Below are 16,696 nucleotides of genomic sequence, written 5' to 3'. Positions count from 1 at the left end.
AGGAGTCTGATTCTTGATCTGAATGGAGCAACAAACCACAGTAGAATCAGTTGCACTGATCATGCTGGAAGAGTCAGGGAGGGATCAAGCAGCCTGGAAGGAAGGAGTCTGCAAACATCCAGGTTTCAGTGGAGGTTTCAGTCACTAGGAGAAGGGCAGGCATTTTATTCGAGGGTCCACCCAGTACAGGTGCTAGGCAGCTGGGGGCTGAGGGCAAAGCCCAGCACTGTCCCCTAGTGGTGCACTGGGCACTGCCACCAGTGCTTGGGGGTTCAGGAGTCAGCCCAGTCAAGTGTACCCTCTGAGAGGAGTGGGTTCTTGGCTGGTGCCTAAGCTGACTGGATGACTGACACCATCCCTGGCTGTGGAGGTTCAGACTGAATGAGATTAGGGGGAAAAGACAAGAGCAAGTAGCCACCTGAATGTACAGCAGACTGTTACTCTGCAAGAGGCTGCTGATTGGCTCTGCCCTGCATGTATGCACACCAGCAGAAGTCAGGGAGAATCCACCAGTTAGGGAGGTGAAGCTCTCTGAAGAGCTCATGCCTGAGCTTGTCAACAAGCAAGGCTGGTCTTATCATTAGTTTAGAAGTACAATATAGAATCTTTACCACCATGGGAGGGCGCCATTTGATTTGGAGTGTCTGCCTTACACATCCTCCGCCATTTCTGTCAGAAGGCGATTGTGCTGTTGGAGTGAGAAGAACATCTTCTGCAGCCAACAAAGCCCCTGCTTGGAGACCATCCAGACCTGATCAAAGCTTCCTCCAGTGCCACCCAAGCGCACACTGAAAATGCTACATTTGCCACACATAAGTGACATGGAAACAACATGAAGGCTCTTATACCTTACACATTGTATTCAAGGTATTTGAGTGTTCTAATTCCCTGTTCCCAGGATATCTTTCTCTGATGTGTAGAAATGTTCATAATTAACTATGTTCTGTATGTTTATTTGTTGCTTTACAGAGTTAATGTTAATACAGCCACGTCACTGAATGGAAACGATCAGTTCCCCCACATCAGAGTGGTCTGATTGGCAGGTCGTGTGTGATTTGCCTCAAGTTCCAGTATTTGAATTTTAAATTTGAATTCCAGTTTCATGTTGTAAATCTGATTTGGGGGGATACTCAAAATATTTTTTGTCTTGTGAATGAAATTTATGTCCTAAAGCATCAGTGTGGCAGTTTCGTTCCTTTTAAACATTTTTTCCCCTCTGAAACCCACAATAATCACAATCCGTAACTGGAGACATAACCCTCTCTTGCTCAACAGTTGACAGACACAATCACTGCAGTCTGCACTTCACAGAGGAGAGGTTGCCTCCAGTCCATTGTTGCCCAGTGAATCTGAGATGGAGTTTGGCATAGTTCATCCAAATGGTTTCTGCACTAATTGGTTTCACACTTCCTGTACCTTCCTGTTTTCTAGCTGCTGCAGCAGGCACCCTAAGAAGCAGGTACCTCTGCAGGTCATAATTTGAGGGCCAAGTTACATGTTACAAGAAATGTGCCAGCTGGCTTTTTCAATGCTTTGGTTTTGGGAAAAACGGTATGCTCCCTCTTCCAAGAAAAGTATACATGCAGAAATGAGGCTGTGAAAGAGAACACACCTAAGAAGATCCCTGCTAGATCAGGCCAAAGGCCCATCTAGTCCAGCTTCCTGTATCTCACAGCGGCCCACCAGATGCTTCAAGGAACATACTAGACAACAGAAACACTAGACACCACAGTTTTTTTGATGCATTTATTTGGAGGCCTGTGTGTAGAGTTGTTCGCCAGACAGGAACTAAGGGGGAAGTTTCTAGGATCCCTGCCCAGAACTCCAGGGAATGCTGTTCCTCTACACGCCACATCCTTCAACGTATTTAGACAGGTCCTTGCCTTCACAATATTCCCTCCATGTCACCCTACAGGAAAAGAGAACAGATAAGAACATCCTCATGTGCACATATCTGATCACGATCTGACATATCTCCACTTATCTGTGTGAAGCTTCATAACCTAAAATAGATTATAGACAATTTGCAAAATGAGTTGCAAAACAGTTTCGTGGGTGTGTTGATCTAAAACAGTTTCATGGGTGTGTTAATGTAAAATAGTTTCATGGGTGTGTTAAGATGGGAAACCTTATTTATTGTTTGCTTGTACCCATTGAAAGTAGCCCTGATTGCATCACCAAATTATATTATTATTAACAGTATTTATATACCGCTTTTCAACTAAAAGTCCACAAAGCGGTTTACAAAGAAAAATCAAATAACTAATGGCTCCCTGTCCCAAAAGGGCTCACAATCTAAAAAGATGCAAAAGAACACCAGCAGACAGCCACTAGAAAAGACACTGCTGGCGTGAGGTGGGCCAGTTTACTCTCCCCCTGCTAAAAAGAGGAGCACCCACTTGAAAGGGTGCCTCTTACCCAGTTAGCAGGGGTAATGGCTACTGATTTATTTGATTTCACTTCTGTAAGTTTTATTTCATTTTTAAAACATAGTCAAAATAATTGTGCTGGGCTCCCCACACATAAAAAACAGTCTGTTAGAAAGGATAGGCCAAAATCAGAAAACAAAATTTTGTATTGTCACAGCAAGCAATAGCCTTCAAAATCATTTTTCTTTTGCTCTCTCTCCCTATAAGTATGGTTTGATGTACTTCACATTTAGGGTTGCTGCAATCATTTGGCTTTGACAGTCAAGTGTACTGTAGTGGTTGAGTGAGTGAGCTGTGAGTCAAGACTTCCCTGGTTGAATCTGACTTCTGTGATAAACTCACTTCAGGATCACGGAAAGAGATCTTTAACAATACCCCTGCTGTGGCCCTTACTGATCTAGATTGCTCCCTCTCAGCTGCTACTTGCAAAGGAGAAAAAGCTTTTTTATTCTCTTAGCAAATAACAGCCATGAAGGGCGCCCGACAGAGGCTTTTGTGGTGATGGTTGTGATCCGAATGGAGATCCTGCACAGTAACTATTTACATTTGAAAAAATTAAACAGGCAGGACTATCACCTCAACCATGTGATCTAGGGCTATAACCTCCATCATGTGATAGCCCTACAGTTTGGACCTAAGAGTAAGATCAAAAATTAGCCACCTATTCCTTGTGCTTCTGCCTGAGTCACCGATCTGGGTCTGTTTTGGTCTAGAAGGAAGCAAGCCCAGAAAAGTAACATATGCAAAAGCACAATGGCAGCCTCCTCTATGGGTAGATGCCTTGGACTTACAGGGGACCTTAACTATTGAATTAATTTATTTTATGGCACACAAGCAGTTTGCTGATGGCACACGAGTCAGTCCTGACACACAGTTGTGTGCAATTTTACATTTTCTATGTGCAGTCTTGTTCTTGCCTTGGGTTGCTGACAGTGACTGTGAATGGTGTTCTGCAATCCTTCACCTGCTGTGTGGAATGCCAATAAGAGCCTCTGACCCGTCTTCCCTTCCCCTACAGCTGATGCCCACTTACCAGGCACCCAGTCCATTCCGTGACTCCTTCACCACAATCTTAGCGCAAGCCACGCTTGGAGCAAGGTCATCTGTCAGCAATTCTGTAGGAAGAGGACATTGAATATGAATGTGATGCTTCCCTCCTGGCATATGGTAGGACTCAATTGGTTTCAGGATAAGGATGATTCAAAGGTGGACAGTCCCTGTATTCAGTCATCTGACCCACCAGTGGTTGCCACTATTTTTATTTTGGCATGGCTCCTATGATTTGAAAAGCTGGAGACCAGGGGGAAAAAAAACAGTATAACTTCCCTCAGCATAGAAAAGCAGTGATGGTGTGGGAAACACTTGCATTTCTGCATATATGAAACAGTGGAATACTCCCAGGAAACAGTGAGTTGCTCTAGATCTTCCACCACTCTAGAACTTGCACTGTGCAACTACAAAAAATGGCATGTTCTCTATCTGGAGAATAGAAAATGGGATATTCCCCACATCAGTCTCAAGCCAATGAAATGTAACTTCTGAAGTACAACTAATGCTAGAAACTGTCTCTGGCCTAAAGAAAGCAAGAGTTGGATTTCCCCAGGAATGGCAACATTTGCATGGGAAAGAACCCAGGGTGACCAGATACAATGGAGGACAGAGTGCTTATACCTTTAGCCATTGTTGAGAAGAGGGAATTTTGGCAGGTGCAGCTTAACATGGAAGGGTTTAAAAAGCTACACCTGCCAAAATCCCCTCCCCTCCCCCCCACACTGGTTAAAGGTACAGGCACTCTGCCCTGCATTGTGTCTGGTCACCCTGGCAAGAACCATATTGTTAGTCCTATCAGTTGGATTCCAAAATATGTCTATTGCTGGAGTGGCTCAGTGGAACTAACTGAACCAGGTGGAGAGATGCCCCTGCCACTGCGTAAGAATGCAAATACGTTCTCAGTTGTGGCCCATCCAGGAGTCAAGAAAAGGTGTTTCGTCTGAAGAATAGGCATCATGGGAAACTTTAGACCTGCTGGCTATACTCTGGTCTCCTGCCTGAAATGGAGCCCTGCAGTGGATGCAGCAGATCTTCCAGCTGGGAAGACCTCTCTTTCAAGCAGGAGGCCAGAAAGCAGATTTACTCATGAGTAGGCAGATCAGGATGGTTTTCTGCTCATGACTCTTTGGCTGCTGGTTCTGTCAAGCATGGCTTGTGCACCAGCAAAAACCAGCTGCAAACATGTCAGCTTATCCCTCCTGAAAAGCACCGATGTGTTGCACAAGCAGCGAGATAATGTTGCTCACCAGTGCACTGAATTCCGCAACCATTGGAACTTGGTTGATTGCCATACTTGCACCAGTAGCGGCTGTTGATCTGCAAGATTCCAAAGTCTGTGCTGCCATCATAGTTGTTATAGTGCTTGGCATCTGTGTTGTAGTGGCTCTCATGGTTTGCTATGCAGACCCCTGAAGTAGGGAGAAAAAAGGTTGGAAGTAAGTACAGACATACTGGGGGTGGGCACAGTGGAAAGAGGTGTCCTTGTGTATAGCACTGCTACATTCTGTAACACGGTAGGAGGGCTCAGGAACCATCAGGGCTGTCATGCTGATAAAATAGGGAATAATTCAAAGAATAAACTTGAAAGTTAAGACTAACCAGGTTTCATGTAAGTGCCAAAATGTCCTTTCGACTTTGCACAACACCCCTCATCAATTCCATCTTCAAGAAGTCACTCTTTGCCACACATATACACACGGCATCCACCCAACTGTGCAGCCCCACCACTAAGTCACCTCTCCACATGCAGACACAGATCATTCTTCATTCCCATTCATTCATAAGAACACAAGAAGAGGTCTTCTGGATCCAATGAAGGTCTGTTTAGCAAAGTGTCCCACACCAGCCAACCAGATACCTCTTGGAAGCTCACAAACAGAATTCAGAGACAACAGCCCACTTCCAGCATTGCCCACCAAAAACTATTATTCAGCTGCACGTAAATATGGAAGGTCCCATGTCCCATGGCTGGTAGCCATTGGTAGACCTATTCCCCCCTCCAAGAATTTGTTTGATCTCCTTTTAAAGCCATCTAAGGGCACTTCTAGGCAGGTGTTTCATCTAAAAATTACCACATCTTATTCACTCACTCTTTGCAAGGAGTTCACACAACATCATCAGCCATCTCTTGATGTTCCCGGTATTTTCCCTGCACTGAAATAATTGCATCTCTTAAGACAAAAAACCTGCCTGTCTTGAGCACAATGGTATGGCAGCATGTGGACCTTGTGTGTGGACTGCTGCCAGCACTACTGTGTCATCCTTGTTTGAGAGGTGTGGTAACAGAAGAAGGACAATATGCACCCTCATTTCAATTTTACTGTACTTTTCTGCACCTTTCCCCCCTCTATAGATCAGGCATCAGTTCAAGACATACCCTGTGCTCCATGGTCACCACTTTCCAAAACCTCTGTGCATCATGAAAATAAAAGCAAACAAACAAACCACAAAATGAAATTTGTCAGTAGAAATATGGTTGGAGGCTCTCTTCCCCCATAATTACTCCTATGACTAAACACATGATTGGGTGGACACAAAAGACCAAATCACCCAAATGTAACACACAATCCTGCCCCCTTCCAAAAAATGCCTGCCATTTTCATAGTGCTTGCCTAGACAATAAAATCCCTGCCAGGACTCACAGTTGTCCAGACTGTAGCCATTGAAGCCATCTAATCCCAGTTTCTTAAAATCCCGAGCCACCTGACAGCGCTCATAGGTCTTGCCTTGTCCTACAGTAAGGACACAGGCAAGGATGGGAAGCAGCAAAAGGACCTTCATCTTTGCAGCACAGGCAGGGAGGCCAATGTGGAAGATGGGACCTCATGCATGCTTTTATACATGTTCTTCTGGCACACCTTCAGGAAACAGCAAAGGTCAACATGTGAGATACTTCAGGAAGTTAACACCGCCCTTGCCTAGCTGTTGAAATGTGTGTCATCCAAAACAAGTACTAGAGAGGCAGCAGCCGGCTTAGTCTGTAGCAGGAAAAGCACAAAAGAGTCTTGTGATAGCTTAAAGGTTAACTCATTTATTGCAACAGAAGTGGTCATGGACTGTAGTCTGTGATGGTCAACTTGTGTTAGGTTGTTCAGCATAAAATATGACCCCTTCCCCAAACTGCACAGTTCTCTTCCTGTGAGACTCTGGCAGACCTGAGGCAGGGCCCCAGGTGCCGTGCTTGCCACGCACTTGCTGTGCCCCACCGCTGCTACCTCCGCCCATCGCCCCACGCCACCTGCCACCTTGTCAGGCTTCCCCCATTCTTTTAAACAATTTCTGGTTTTGTCAACAAACCAGAATACCGGGTGCTGTAGGCTTATACCATAGTCTTTCCAGACTGAAGGTTGCCAACCATTGTTTCAAACAGCAGGAGAAGTGTCAGAAGGCTTGTGGAACCGCTGTGGAACATTGTGAGCCTTGGCGAGTATCCTAGGGAGGGGGGGACAGTGTGCTGGAGGGGGGTGGCATGTCACAAACCTGCTCCAGGGCAGAAAGAGGGCAGGTCTGCTCCTGCAGTGAGATGCAGTCAGAGCAGCGGTGTATTTTGACTGTTATGACTGTGTATTAAATGTGAAGCGGGGTTTCTTTTGTCTAGTGACCAAATTAGCTGTTGCCGCCTGGACAGGGAGCTGCTGCTGCTGAGGAGCGTGGAGACCATTCTGAATTCTGTTGTTCTTTGACTCGACCTCAGTAAAGCTCTGGAACTCCCAGTGCCTAGCTAGCCCAAGGGACTCTAATATGATCACCTCCCGACTTTCACCACCTGATCTCATCTACCAGTTTAGAACCCAGAGCAAACAGCTAAACGTGATGCCCACTGATTCCTGATTGTTCAATCCAGGGGTCTCCGAATCCTGGCCCGGGGGCCAGATGCAGCCTGCAGCTAGCTCTGTCCAGCCCATGGCCAGCCTCTGCTCCTTTGAGAGCCTCTGCTTCAGTTGACCAAACTGAATCTATGCTTGTGGGGTCTATGGAATGGTCTGCCTGCCCCCCTCCCAAACCTGCTTCCTGTCCTGTTCTTATCTTCAGCCAGTGAGTGTCAGGAGAGTTAGAACAGACCAAAGAAAATATTTTTCCACCCAGTGTATAATTAATCTGTGGAACCCATTGCCACGAGATGTGGCAATGACATGCAGCCTAGATGCCTTTAAGAGGGGACTGGACAGATTTATGGAAGAAAAGTCCATCACAGGTTGCGCCATGATAGGTACGTGCAGCCTCCTAAAAGTTGGCTATCTCTGAACGGGTGCAAGGATGCAGGTGTCTTGTGTGCTCCCCTGCAGCAGCAGAGCTCCCCAGTCCCACGCCCTGGGCAAAGGTTCGCGATGGCACCCCATGGGCTGTTGCCCCCCCCCCACTCACTTGAGGTTCATGGAGCCTCGCAGAACCTCCACCTGTGTTGGGAAAACCTCTATGAGGTTCCCCGATGCTTTAAACTGTGCTTCTGGGAAACCAGAAGCACAGCTTCCACCTCTATCAGGAGCCTCAGAGAGGCTTCCACGGGGTCCCAGCAGCCAGCACCTGGGGCTTTTGCCCCATCTCAGTCTATGGTAGTTCCACTGCTGTTCCCCTGAGGCATTTGGTGGGCCATTGTGAGATACAGGAAGCTGGACTAGATGGGCTTTTGTCTTGATCCAGTGGAGCTCTTCTGATGTCCTGCTCAGCACTGTCCTGTCCTCCACTGTGGAAACTGTGCTGGCTTTGGGTCCCTGTCTGGGATAAAGACTGATGACCCTGCCCACTTCCTCTGCTTCAGGTCACCTGTAGTTGCAGGGATCTGATCCTGAAAGGACATGGACACTGAGTACCCAGTACTTTCCCAAAGGAAGAATTGGAACAGAGCATGGGGAAGTAATATTAGGGTTGCCAACTTTTGAACTGATCCCTGCAGCTGTGTCTTTAACAGCAGCTGGATGAGCATCAGTTCATAGGTGAGGTTTATTATTTCCATATAGTGCTTGCTGAATATCAAGCAGCAGTTAAAGGTGCCCAATTAGAACAGACTGAACGTTTTTGCAGTCAGCAAGCTTAGGAAGAACCCTGCACCCACAAGCATCCTGCTCAAAGTGGACTGCTTCTCATTTCCCAGACTGCAGTACAGACAGAGTACAGTACAGTCTGTCTTGTTTGTCTCTGTCTGTGCAGTACAGACAGAGACAGAGACTGTTGGGCTCAAAGTGAGCACAACAGTGTGGAGAGAAGCCAGAATAAGCTGCACCCTCTTTCAGTCTGTGGCATTTCCCCTGATAACTGAAAGAACCAAAAGGCAGAAGAGATTTTTCTTTTAATTCAACCACTTGAAGAGTGCCACATCATAGAAGCATGCAGGCACCTAGCCCTGTTGCTGAAGGCAGGTGGACAGTAGCCAGTTGCTTCTTCAAAGCTTGCATCCATTCACCCATTGGTTCAGGCTTTGATTTTTGCAGTGTGTTGTCCACTCATCCCTGCAGGAAGAGGAGGAAATGGGTTGCTACAATTAATATTCTGAAAACAATGGTGCATGCCACAAGGATTATAGAATGTTCTTGAATCGAAGACCAGTTAAATAGCAAGCACTTGGGATATAACCTTTGCTTAGAATTGTGTATGTGTAAAGTGGACCTAGTAAAATCAATGGGATTTAATGCATTCAACTTTGCCTTGGGTGCTCTCTACATTCAACTGAAGTCTGTTACAATGCCAATTAATTTTAATGGATTTGGATTGTGCCAGATTTACTTTCCCCATTTAATTCATGAGCCGTGCTATTTAGTCCCTTGTGCCATTTAGTCTGGAGCTAAGTGATGTTCCCTAGATGCAAAGGATGACCAGATGCAAAAGAGAGAAAAGGATCCTATAATAGTTGCACAAGCTGGAAATTTTTGCCACATGTAACTTCTCGCTCCTGCATAACAAGTTGTGTTTGCCAAATGCAAAATAACCTGTAATATTTAGACTGTAATTCCTAGGGGATAGAGTTATCTTCTGGACAGCTGAGAAAAGAGGGAGGAATTATCTCTGACTGCTGCTCCTTTCTTGACCCTGCCAGGACACTGAAATAAGAGTGTGAATAGGGATGCAGAGGTTGGCTTTAGTTGTGTGCCCAACTGCACTCCCTTCTCATGCTATTTTTTAAATGAAGAAAAGCTTCAACTGAAAGCCAATAGAAACTTTTTTACATGTAAAAATAGGCAGGGGGCTCAAACTGCACTGGTGCAAATTACCTCACCCCCCCATTTCATGCCCCCCCACTTGTTATTTAACTCTAAAATGCCCCCCATACAGTCAAGTTGCACAATTAAGTGCACACCTGACTAGGACATAATAATCTACTTGGAGCAAGAGTTAGTCAATGCAGAATAATCTTATGGACCAACTATAGGGGTGTGGCATGAGGTATCTGTGAGTTAGTCCCAGAAGGCCATTCATCTGGGGTGACCAGTGTAGGATATTTCTCATACCATGCCTCCAGGCCTTGGGGATCTTCCACAATCCTTTTGACACAATGGATGTCGTCTTTAATTTCAGAATTCAGCAAATCTAAAAGGAAAAATGAGAAGCGATGAGATGTGGGTATAGCTGCTCCTTCATACCACAAAGCTGGACTGAATGAAAAGGTTATTTAGACTAACCCCAGACCCCTTCTGGCTCTAGACATAGTTCTCCATTGTACAGCTCTTCCCACTGTTCACTCCCTGCTGCTCTTGTCAGAAGCAGAGCTGGGTGGGGTAGCATGGTAAGTAGGACATGCTCTGCAACACATCAGAGCCATTTAGGGCAGTGATGGTATGTTGCTGTCGCTGCCCCATTGGTTCCAATGCCGACGGGGAGGGGCCACTTACACAGTGCGTTGTAGAGCATGACATGGCTAACGCGCTGTGCCCCCCCCCCAGCTCCACTTCTGGCTCTTGTCTACTCCACATCCATTGGCTGTGTTGGTGTGATCTGGAGATGTGTTTGCCATAGACGTAAATGGGCAGGAGGAGCCACGGCTGCTTTCTCTACTGCATAGAAGTAAGAGAGGACTAGATGAATTGGTGGGCTGAGTGTTCACTATTAAAATGAAGACCACCTTTGGCTCTGATTCTCTGTCATTCTATCCCTGAACTCCTGTGATAGAAAACCCTCATTACCTTCCAATGAACATTAGAGGAACAGCCAGTTCAGTGGAAGTGGCAGTTTTGGTGTCCAAAGTAAGAAGCAACAACTCTAAAATCCACCCCTAGAGATTCGCTTTCACACTTTCCATCACCTGCCCTAAAGTGATCACATGCAAAGGAAGAAAGGATTCATGTCCCTATAGCAATTCCATAGAAGAGAATATTTTGAGAGGTGCAGCTGCGGGCAGGGCAGGCATAAAAGCTGCACCTGCTGAAGAAATCAGGTTTAAATGGAAATAACACAATAAATAACTGTTTTTGCCAGCCTGATTAGCTGAAGGTTCTGGATCAGGAGTGGCGAATCTATGGACGCCACATGGTATGTGGTATGTGAACAAATTCTGTTGACACACGGCATGCAGTGCCACCCCTTGACTCTCCCTAGGTCCTCCCTCCTAGGCTCCAACAGTGCCAGTTAATCTGTCTCTGCTATTAGCTCAAACGCAGCCCAGGAGAACTATCTTTTTGACCACCAATCTGTTTATTCTCCTCCTCCACCCCCCACACCCATTGTCAGCTCCAGCAGCAACTGCTTCCTCTCCAGGCTGCTCCTGATTCTTCCTGTATGTTTTTTCCTGATTCCCAAACAGTCTGCTCCCTAGGTACTCCTCAGGCAAAGTACTAACAAAAAATTTCCCACCCGAATTGGATAGCCTTTCCACTGCTGAGAAAGAAAGAACCCAGGTCTCCCAGTTGCAAGTCACTCTCACCACTAGGCTGTCTGGCCTCTCCCACCTGTAACTGTCTGAGTTTGGTGCCAGCTTTACATGAATGCTGCATTCCAGTGTTTTTATAATAGTTTGATACCAAAAACAAATACTTAGGTAATTCATGTCACAAGTAAGCCGCTTTGGGTCCCTTTGGGGAGAAGGGCGGGGTATAAATAAAGTTATTATTAGTTATTATTAAGTAGTGAGAAAAGGCTTCTTTTTAATTTTCTGTGTGTCAGGCTTCTAATCACAGCAGCAGAACCATTTTTTAAAAAGTGCCAACCTTCTGAAATTGAAGTGGAGAGGGGGGGAAGGTTGTTTTTTATTCATTTTAAAACAGGGTTTAAAATGGTTTAAAACTGGAGGTTTTGAAAAAGAGCATCTGTCCAGGATGACCTTTTCTAGGATATAAACGGTCCAATTTGAGAATAATATAAACGATGCATACCCAAAGTAGCTTTAATGATGAACAAAATCTCCCTTAAAGCACAAGCCTATGTAGGTATGTATGTCTACTCTGAAGTAAGTTCCACTGAGTTCAGGGGAACTTACTCCCAGGTAAGTGTCCATAGGATTACAGCCTTAATTTGTAAAATACAAATATAATAATAAATAATAATCTGCTGCTCCAAATGACCATGGGCATGTGAAAGAATTTTTTAGATTACTGTACTGCCAGCTTGAGCACACGATCTCAAAAAAGTTCACCATCTGTGTTCCAGATAAAATGCAAATTCATTATAGTCCTTACTCCTTTCAAAGTTAGGAGGGCACCGGCTCCCAAGACAAATCCAGTGAAATGGGAAGACATTATATCAGGCATAATCAAAGGGTTTAACGACACAAGCATGTTATATGAGTGGAGAAGAAACATCACAATTTGAGTTAAACTTCCAAGCCATCGTCAAGTATACATTGGCATATAGTGATTGGGATTGAAATAATAATGAAGTATCAAAGCCCTCCCCCCACATTTTCTAAATATTTTGCACCACCCACATACTATCTATAAATAAAACCTTATTGGGCCAGGTTATGTATTTAGGATGCTCCATTTGTGGGGGCATGGCTCCCTGCTGCATCAAATCCATTTTCCTGTTGCTTATGGCACAGCACCCTCTAGTGGTGATGGGTGAGAAAGGACTCACCATTGCAAGAGACGTAGCACAGGTTCTCCGAAGGGTAACCGGTATCTTGACACCACCAATCACTGTTGATTTGAAAAATGCCAAAGCTTTTGCTGCCATCATTGTTGTTCTCCACAGCCTTCGTGTCAAAACCACTCGTAAAGAATGCCAAGCAGACCCCTGCAGGGAGAGAAGATACAGGCCTCAGTCTCCAATGCCCGCTCTGCAGTTTTAGCTCATTCGTTCCCAAAAGTGATGGTTGGAAGAGGCTTTGCAGCCCAGTGAAGTGTTTTCGGAGGGCTCTGGGCCCCTGCACTTGCCCCAGTAGGACAACCCTCTGAAGCAACCCCATAAATGAGAACAAGTGATTAGTCACTAGTTAGTGATCCAGTCATCTCCAACATTTACCCTTTACATTTTTTTTTTCAAAAGCCTGCTCTAGTTCAAACGCTGGTTCCATAGAGATACATGGAAAAGGAGAGAGAGAGAGAGTGTGTGTGTGTGTGTAGCAGTGGTGGTGGTGAAGAGTTGCTTTATCTTAACTTGTCTTACAATCTGTGGCTTGACTCACTTAGGGCCCAATCCTATCCAATTTTCCAGTGCTGGTGCTGCTGTGCCAATGGGGTGTACACTGCATCTTGTGGTGGGGAGGCAGTCACAGAGTCACATTTGTTCCCTTACCTTGGGGCTGCATGGCAGCTTCACTGGTGCTGGAAAGTTGGATAGGATTGGGCCCTTACAGCCCAATCCTATCCACACTTTCCTGGGAGTAAGCTCCATTAACTCTAATGGGACTTACTTCTGAGTAGACATGCATTAGGATTGGGCTGTTAGTTCCCCCAGCCTGCAAAAAAAATGATAGGGGCTAAATAGCCAAGGAAATGTGTGCTGTACATGCAAGGAAGCAAAGTTGAAGCAAGCTGTGACTTGAACTGCTTCCATGGTGCGGAAGTTAAAGCAGGCACCTTATTGTACGATTTCAATACTTTTTGGTTCATGAATGAATTTGGAGGTGTCTTCACACTTCTTTTAAAGGTTTTCTGATCCTCAACTGATTCCTGATGGTGGGTGTAAATGCTTACTAAAGTTTAAAGCTTTTTAAACGTATATGGAACTGCATTCTACCCTCATGTATGAAACATGGAAATAAAGCATTTGCTTAACTATCTGTGCCTTCTGATTAAGTACAGCCTATTGGATAGGCATGATAACATGCCCTTTGGTTTTTTGATGCTGAAAACATAGGATTGGACACAATATTCATTCCTCATTGTTCCAGAATAGGGGAGGGGTGGGTGGGACAGGTGCAGGGAAGAGGGCAGATCAGTGGCGGCAGCACCAACCAAATCCTAACCCCCTTCCCAGGCCCAATTGCCTGCATGGCTCAGTACAGACTTGTGCCAGCTATTGAGCTGGCACAGGTCTAGTTGACTCATAATGGCTGCTGGGGCTTACCCTGAACAAGGGTCCCCGGACCCTGAGGACATCTCCACAGGCCAAAACTCCCCTGGCTGTTGCATCACCATGTGGGGAGTTAGTTAGGATTGGGCTGTTGCTGTGGCTAGTAGCATGCATGGGGAGGGGGAAATGCTGCATACTCTTCTGACTGGCCCATTCACTGTTACCCTGCACATGCCTGATCTTGCCTGATCTCGGAAGCTAAGCAGGGTCAGACTTGGTTAGTACTTGGATGGGAGACTGCCTGGGAATACCAGGTGCTATAGGCTTATATCATAGTCTTTCGAGACTGAAGGTTGCCAACCATCCCAAAATAAATTGGTGCCTGAAGAACCTCAAAATGGCATCCCTTCCCCATTAAGTAGCATGAGAAATGATTCACCAGGCAGTTCTCCTACTTTTCTTGAAAGGCTGCTCTGGCACAGCATTCATCATTTTTAATTGATCTTGCAATCAGTTTTCAACTCTCTGGGATCCAATTTCTGTCACTGGAGATTACCACCTCCCTTTGTTTCATGGCAGTGGCAGCTTAGAGCCAGAAAGAGAAGTTGAGACATTCGTTCTGGGGGAGTCTTGAGCTAATGGGATGCTCTGGAGAAGTATTTGTAAGTGTGACTCTGGGGGCAGAATCTAGAGCAAATAAACTGTCACCTTGTTTTGGGTGCAGGGACAAGGAAATAATGCTTAAAGGATAACAGCTGAACAGAAAATACCCAGAGGCAAGGTATTGTCCAACTTCCCACACACATAAATTCAGAGTTTAGAAACAAAGACTGCCCTCTGTCGAGACGTTATACTCACAGTTAGCTAGGCTGTAGCCTTGGTATCCATCCAGCCCGTTATCATTTAGCATACGGGCCAACTCGCAGCGACCAAAGATTCGGGCTTGGATGGTGACTAAATTGGCCACAAAGCAGGCAAGGAGGAGGGTCTTTGGTATGAAAGTCGTCTTCATCATCATCTCTGTAGTTCCATCACATGGCAAGGAGCTGAAGGTTAACTTTGAGCCAGTTTGTGGCTTCTAAGTGTGACGTCTAGGAAGAACCAGAGAAATAGATACACCAGCTCCCCAAGGGGCACAAACATGTAACACTTTAAGGAGAATAGTTGAAAGCACCTTGATTACCCTCAGCAACTTATGTACACATGTCAATGTAAAATAGCAGAAACTTAAAAGCCAATTCCATATGAAATTAATTCCACAGGGGCACTGTGTCTATGGGCTGGTTAGTAGAGGGGGACTGAGTACTGTTGTGAAATCAGGAGTCTCACGTAGGAATCCTGAGCACCCTACTGAGTTCACCTGTGATCAGGAGGTGATATACCAGCAGGTTGGTCAGGTCATCAGGACTCACAAGGCAAAAGTTGAGCTTTGCAAAGAGCCACCTATGATGGGGTTTCTACCTCCGCACTTCTGCTTAGAGCTTCTGGAAGTTCTGGAACCTGCTGCCAACAGTCTACTATGACATCAGTTACTCAGTGGAGCTGAGGCTAGTAACTGCCCTGAGCTACAAGTCAAGCTTGATCTATCTATGCACCCAGCAAAATATGGTTATTTGCTGAGGTGATAAACATTTTGTACTGGACCATTATAGACTGCAAATGGGGGAAGCTATTTTAGAAAGTTCCCTCATGTAAAAATGGCCTGGAAATTAAAGGGGAAAAAACATTTTAGCACATGAACAGGCAGGCTATGCTAATATGTACTGCAATTTTTACATAGGGGAATAGTATTCTAACTTCTCAGACAGTGACCTAAAGTCTCTGAAAATCCAAACCCATGGCCAGGCCTTTGGGGCCAACAGTTTTAGGGCACAATCCTAACCCGGTCTACTCAGAAGTAAGTCCTATTTTGTTCAATAAGGCTTACTCTCAGGAAAGTGTGGTTAGGATTGCAGCCTTAGGGCCCAATCCTATCCAGTTTTCCAGTGCCAGTGCAGTTGTTCCAATGGGACATGTGTTGCGTCCTGTAGTGGGGAGGCAGTCACAGAGTCATCCTTAAGATATGGGAACATGTGTTCCCTTACCTTGGGGCTGAATTGTGGTTGCACTGGGGCTGGAGAATTGGATAGGATTGGGCCCTTAATCTCTGTAAGTGCCACAGAAAGCCCCTGAGAGGCTGCTGTCTACATTAGGGCCCTTTAAGGCTGCTGAAGTATTGCTCAGATTGCTTGTGTGGATCCATCCCTCATGTAATAAAATAAAACATTTATTTCACTTGGCATTCAAGGAGGGAGGCTCCTAGGGGTCCTTTTTATATTCTGCTGCTATTCTATGTTATTGCTTGTATGTCATTGCGGTGTTTATATTTTAATTGGCTCTTATATCATTTTTAGTTGTTTCTGATGGTTTTTATTCTTATGTTTTTATTTGTGTGTGGTCCACTGCCTTGAATGTAAGAAAGGTGGTATATAAATGTTTTAGATAAAAATAAAATAAAATAAATCTTCACACCCTCCAGTGATTTTTTTTTTTTTTTTTTTTTGCCATGGCTGAAGCAAAAGTGAGTGGTACTATCAGCCTCAGAGGTCAACCTTACAGTAAGATTCTAGGACAGTGGTTCTCAAACTTTTTAGCACCAGGTCCCAACAGATTGCCTTAGAATGATAGATCCCCCTGCAGTTAAGTGAAACCATGGATACGGACAAATGCTTCCTCCCCATCCTCCAGAGCTGAGGGGAGCTCTGCTCCCCTTGCCTCCAGCGGGTCCTCTGAACCCAACAGAAGCTGCGGACAAATGTCCGCGGCCTCTGCCGGGCTCAAACTGAGGCCGACAGTGA

General features: G+C 45.4%; 1 protein-coding gene and 1 long non-coding RNA gene across 2 annotated transcripts; both read right to left on the bottom strand.

Annotated features, from left to right (window-relative positions):
* Window positions 1-1,798: 1,798 nt before the first annotated feature.
* Window positions 1,799-6,249, bottom strand: LOC136640598 (uncharacterized). Its single transcript, XR_010793813.1, has 4 exons — window positions 6,122-6,249; window positions 4,727-4,888; window positions 3,463-3,544; window positions 1,799-1,909 (listed from the first exon to the last, which is right to left on the bottom strand). It is a non-coding gene; the product is annotated as an uncharacterized lncRNA (long non-coding RNA).
* A 2,610-nt stretch (window positions 6,250-8,859) lies between these two features.
* On the bottom strand, window positions 8,860-14,877 carry LOC136638678 (lysozyme C-1-like). The gene is made up of 4 exons (XM_066612712.1): window positions 14,718-14,877; window positions 12,480-12,638; window positions 9,923-10,001; window positions 8,860-8,926 (listed from the first exon to the last, which is right to left on the bottom strand). The coding sequence occupies exons 1-4, from the start codon at window positions 14,875-14,877 to the stop codon at window positions 8,860-8,862; spliced, it is 465 nt and encodes a 154-aa protein (XP_066468809.1).
* Window positions 14,878-16,696: the final 1,819 nt, after the last annotated feature.

Source organism: Tiliqua scincoides, chromosome 2, assembly GCF_035046505.1.
Source record: "Tiliqua scincoides isolate rTilSci1 chromosome 2, rTilSci1.hap2, whole genome shotgun sequence".
NCBI lineage: Eukaryota > Metazoa > Chordata > Lepidosauria > Squamata > Scincidae > Tiliqua > Tiliqua scincoides.
This window is presented reverse-complemented; position numbering and strand designations above follow the sequence as displayed.

Coding starts and splice junctions, on each gene's coding strand:
- LOC136638678 (XM_066612712.1), bottom strand. CDS start 14,877: ATGATGATGAAGACGACTTTCATACCAAAGACCCTCCTCCTTGCCTGC. Junction 12,639..14,717: donor AGGCTACAGCCTAGCTAACT/GTGAGTATAACG, acceptor CTCTCCCTGCAG/GGGTCTGCTTGGCATTCTTT. Junction 8,927..9,922: donor CCCCAAGGCCTGGAGGCATG/GTATGAGAAATA, acceptor CTCTTCCTGCAG/GGATGAGTGGACAACACACT.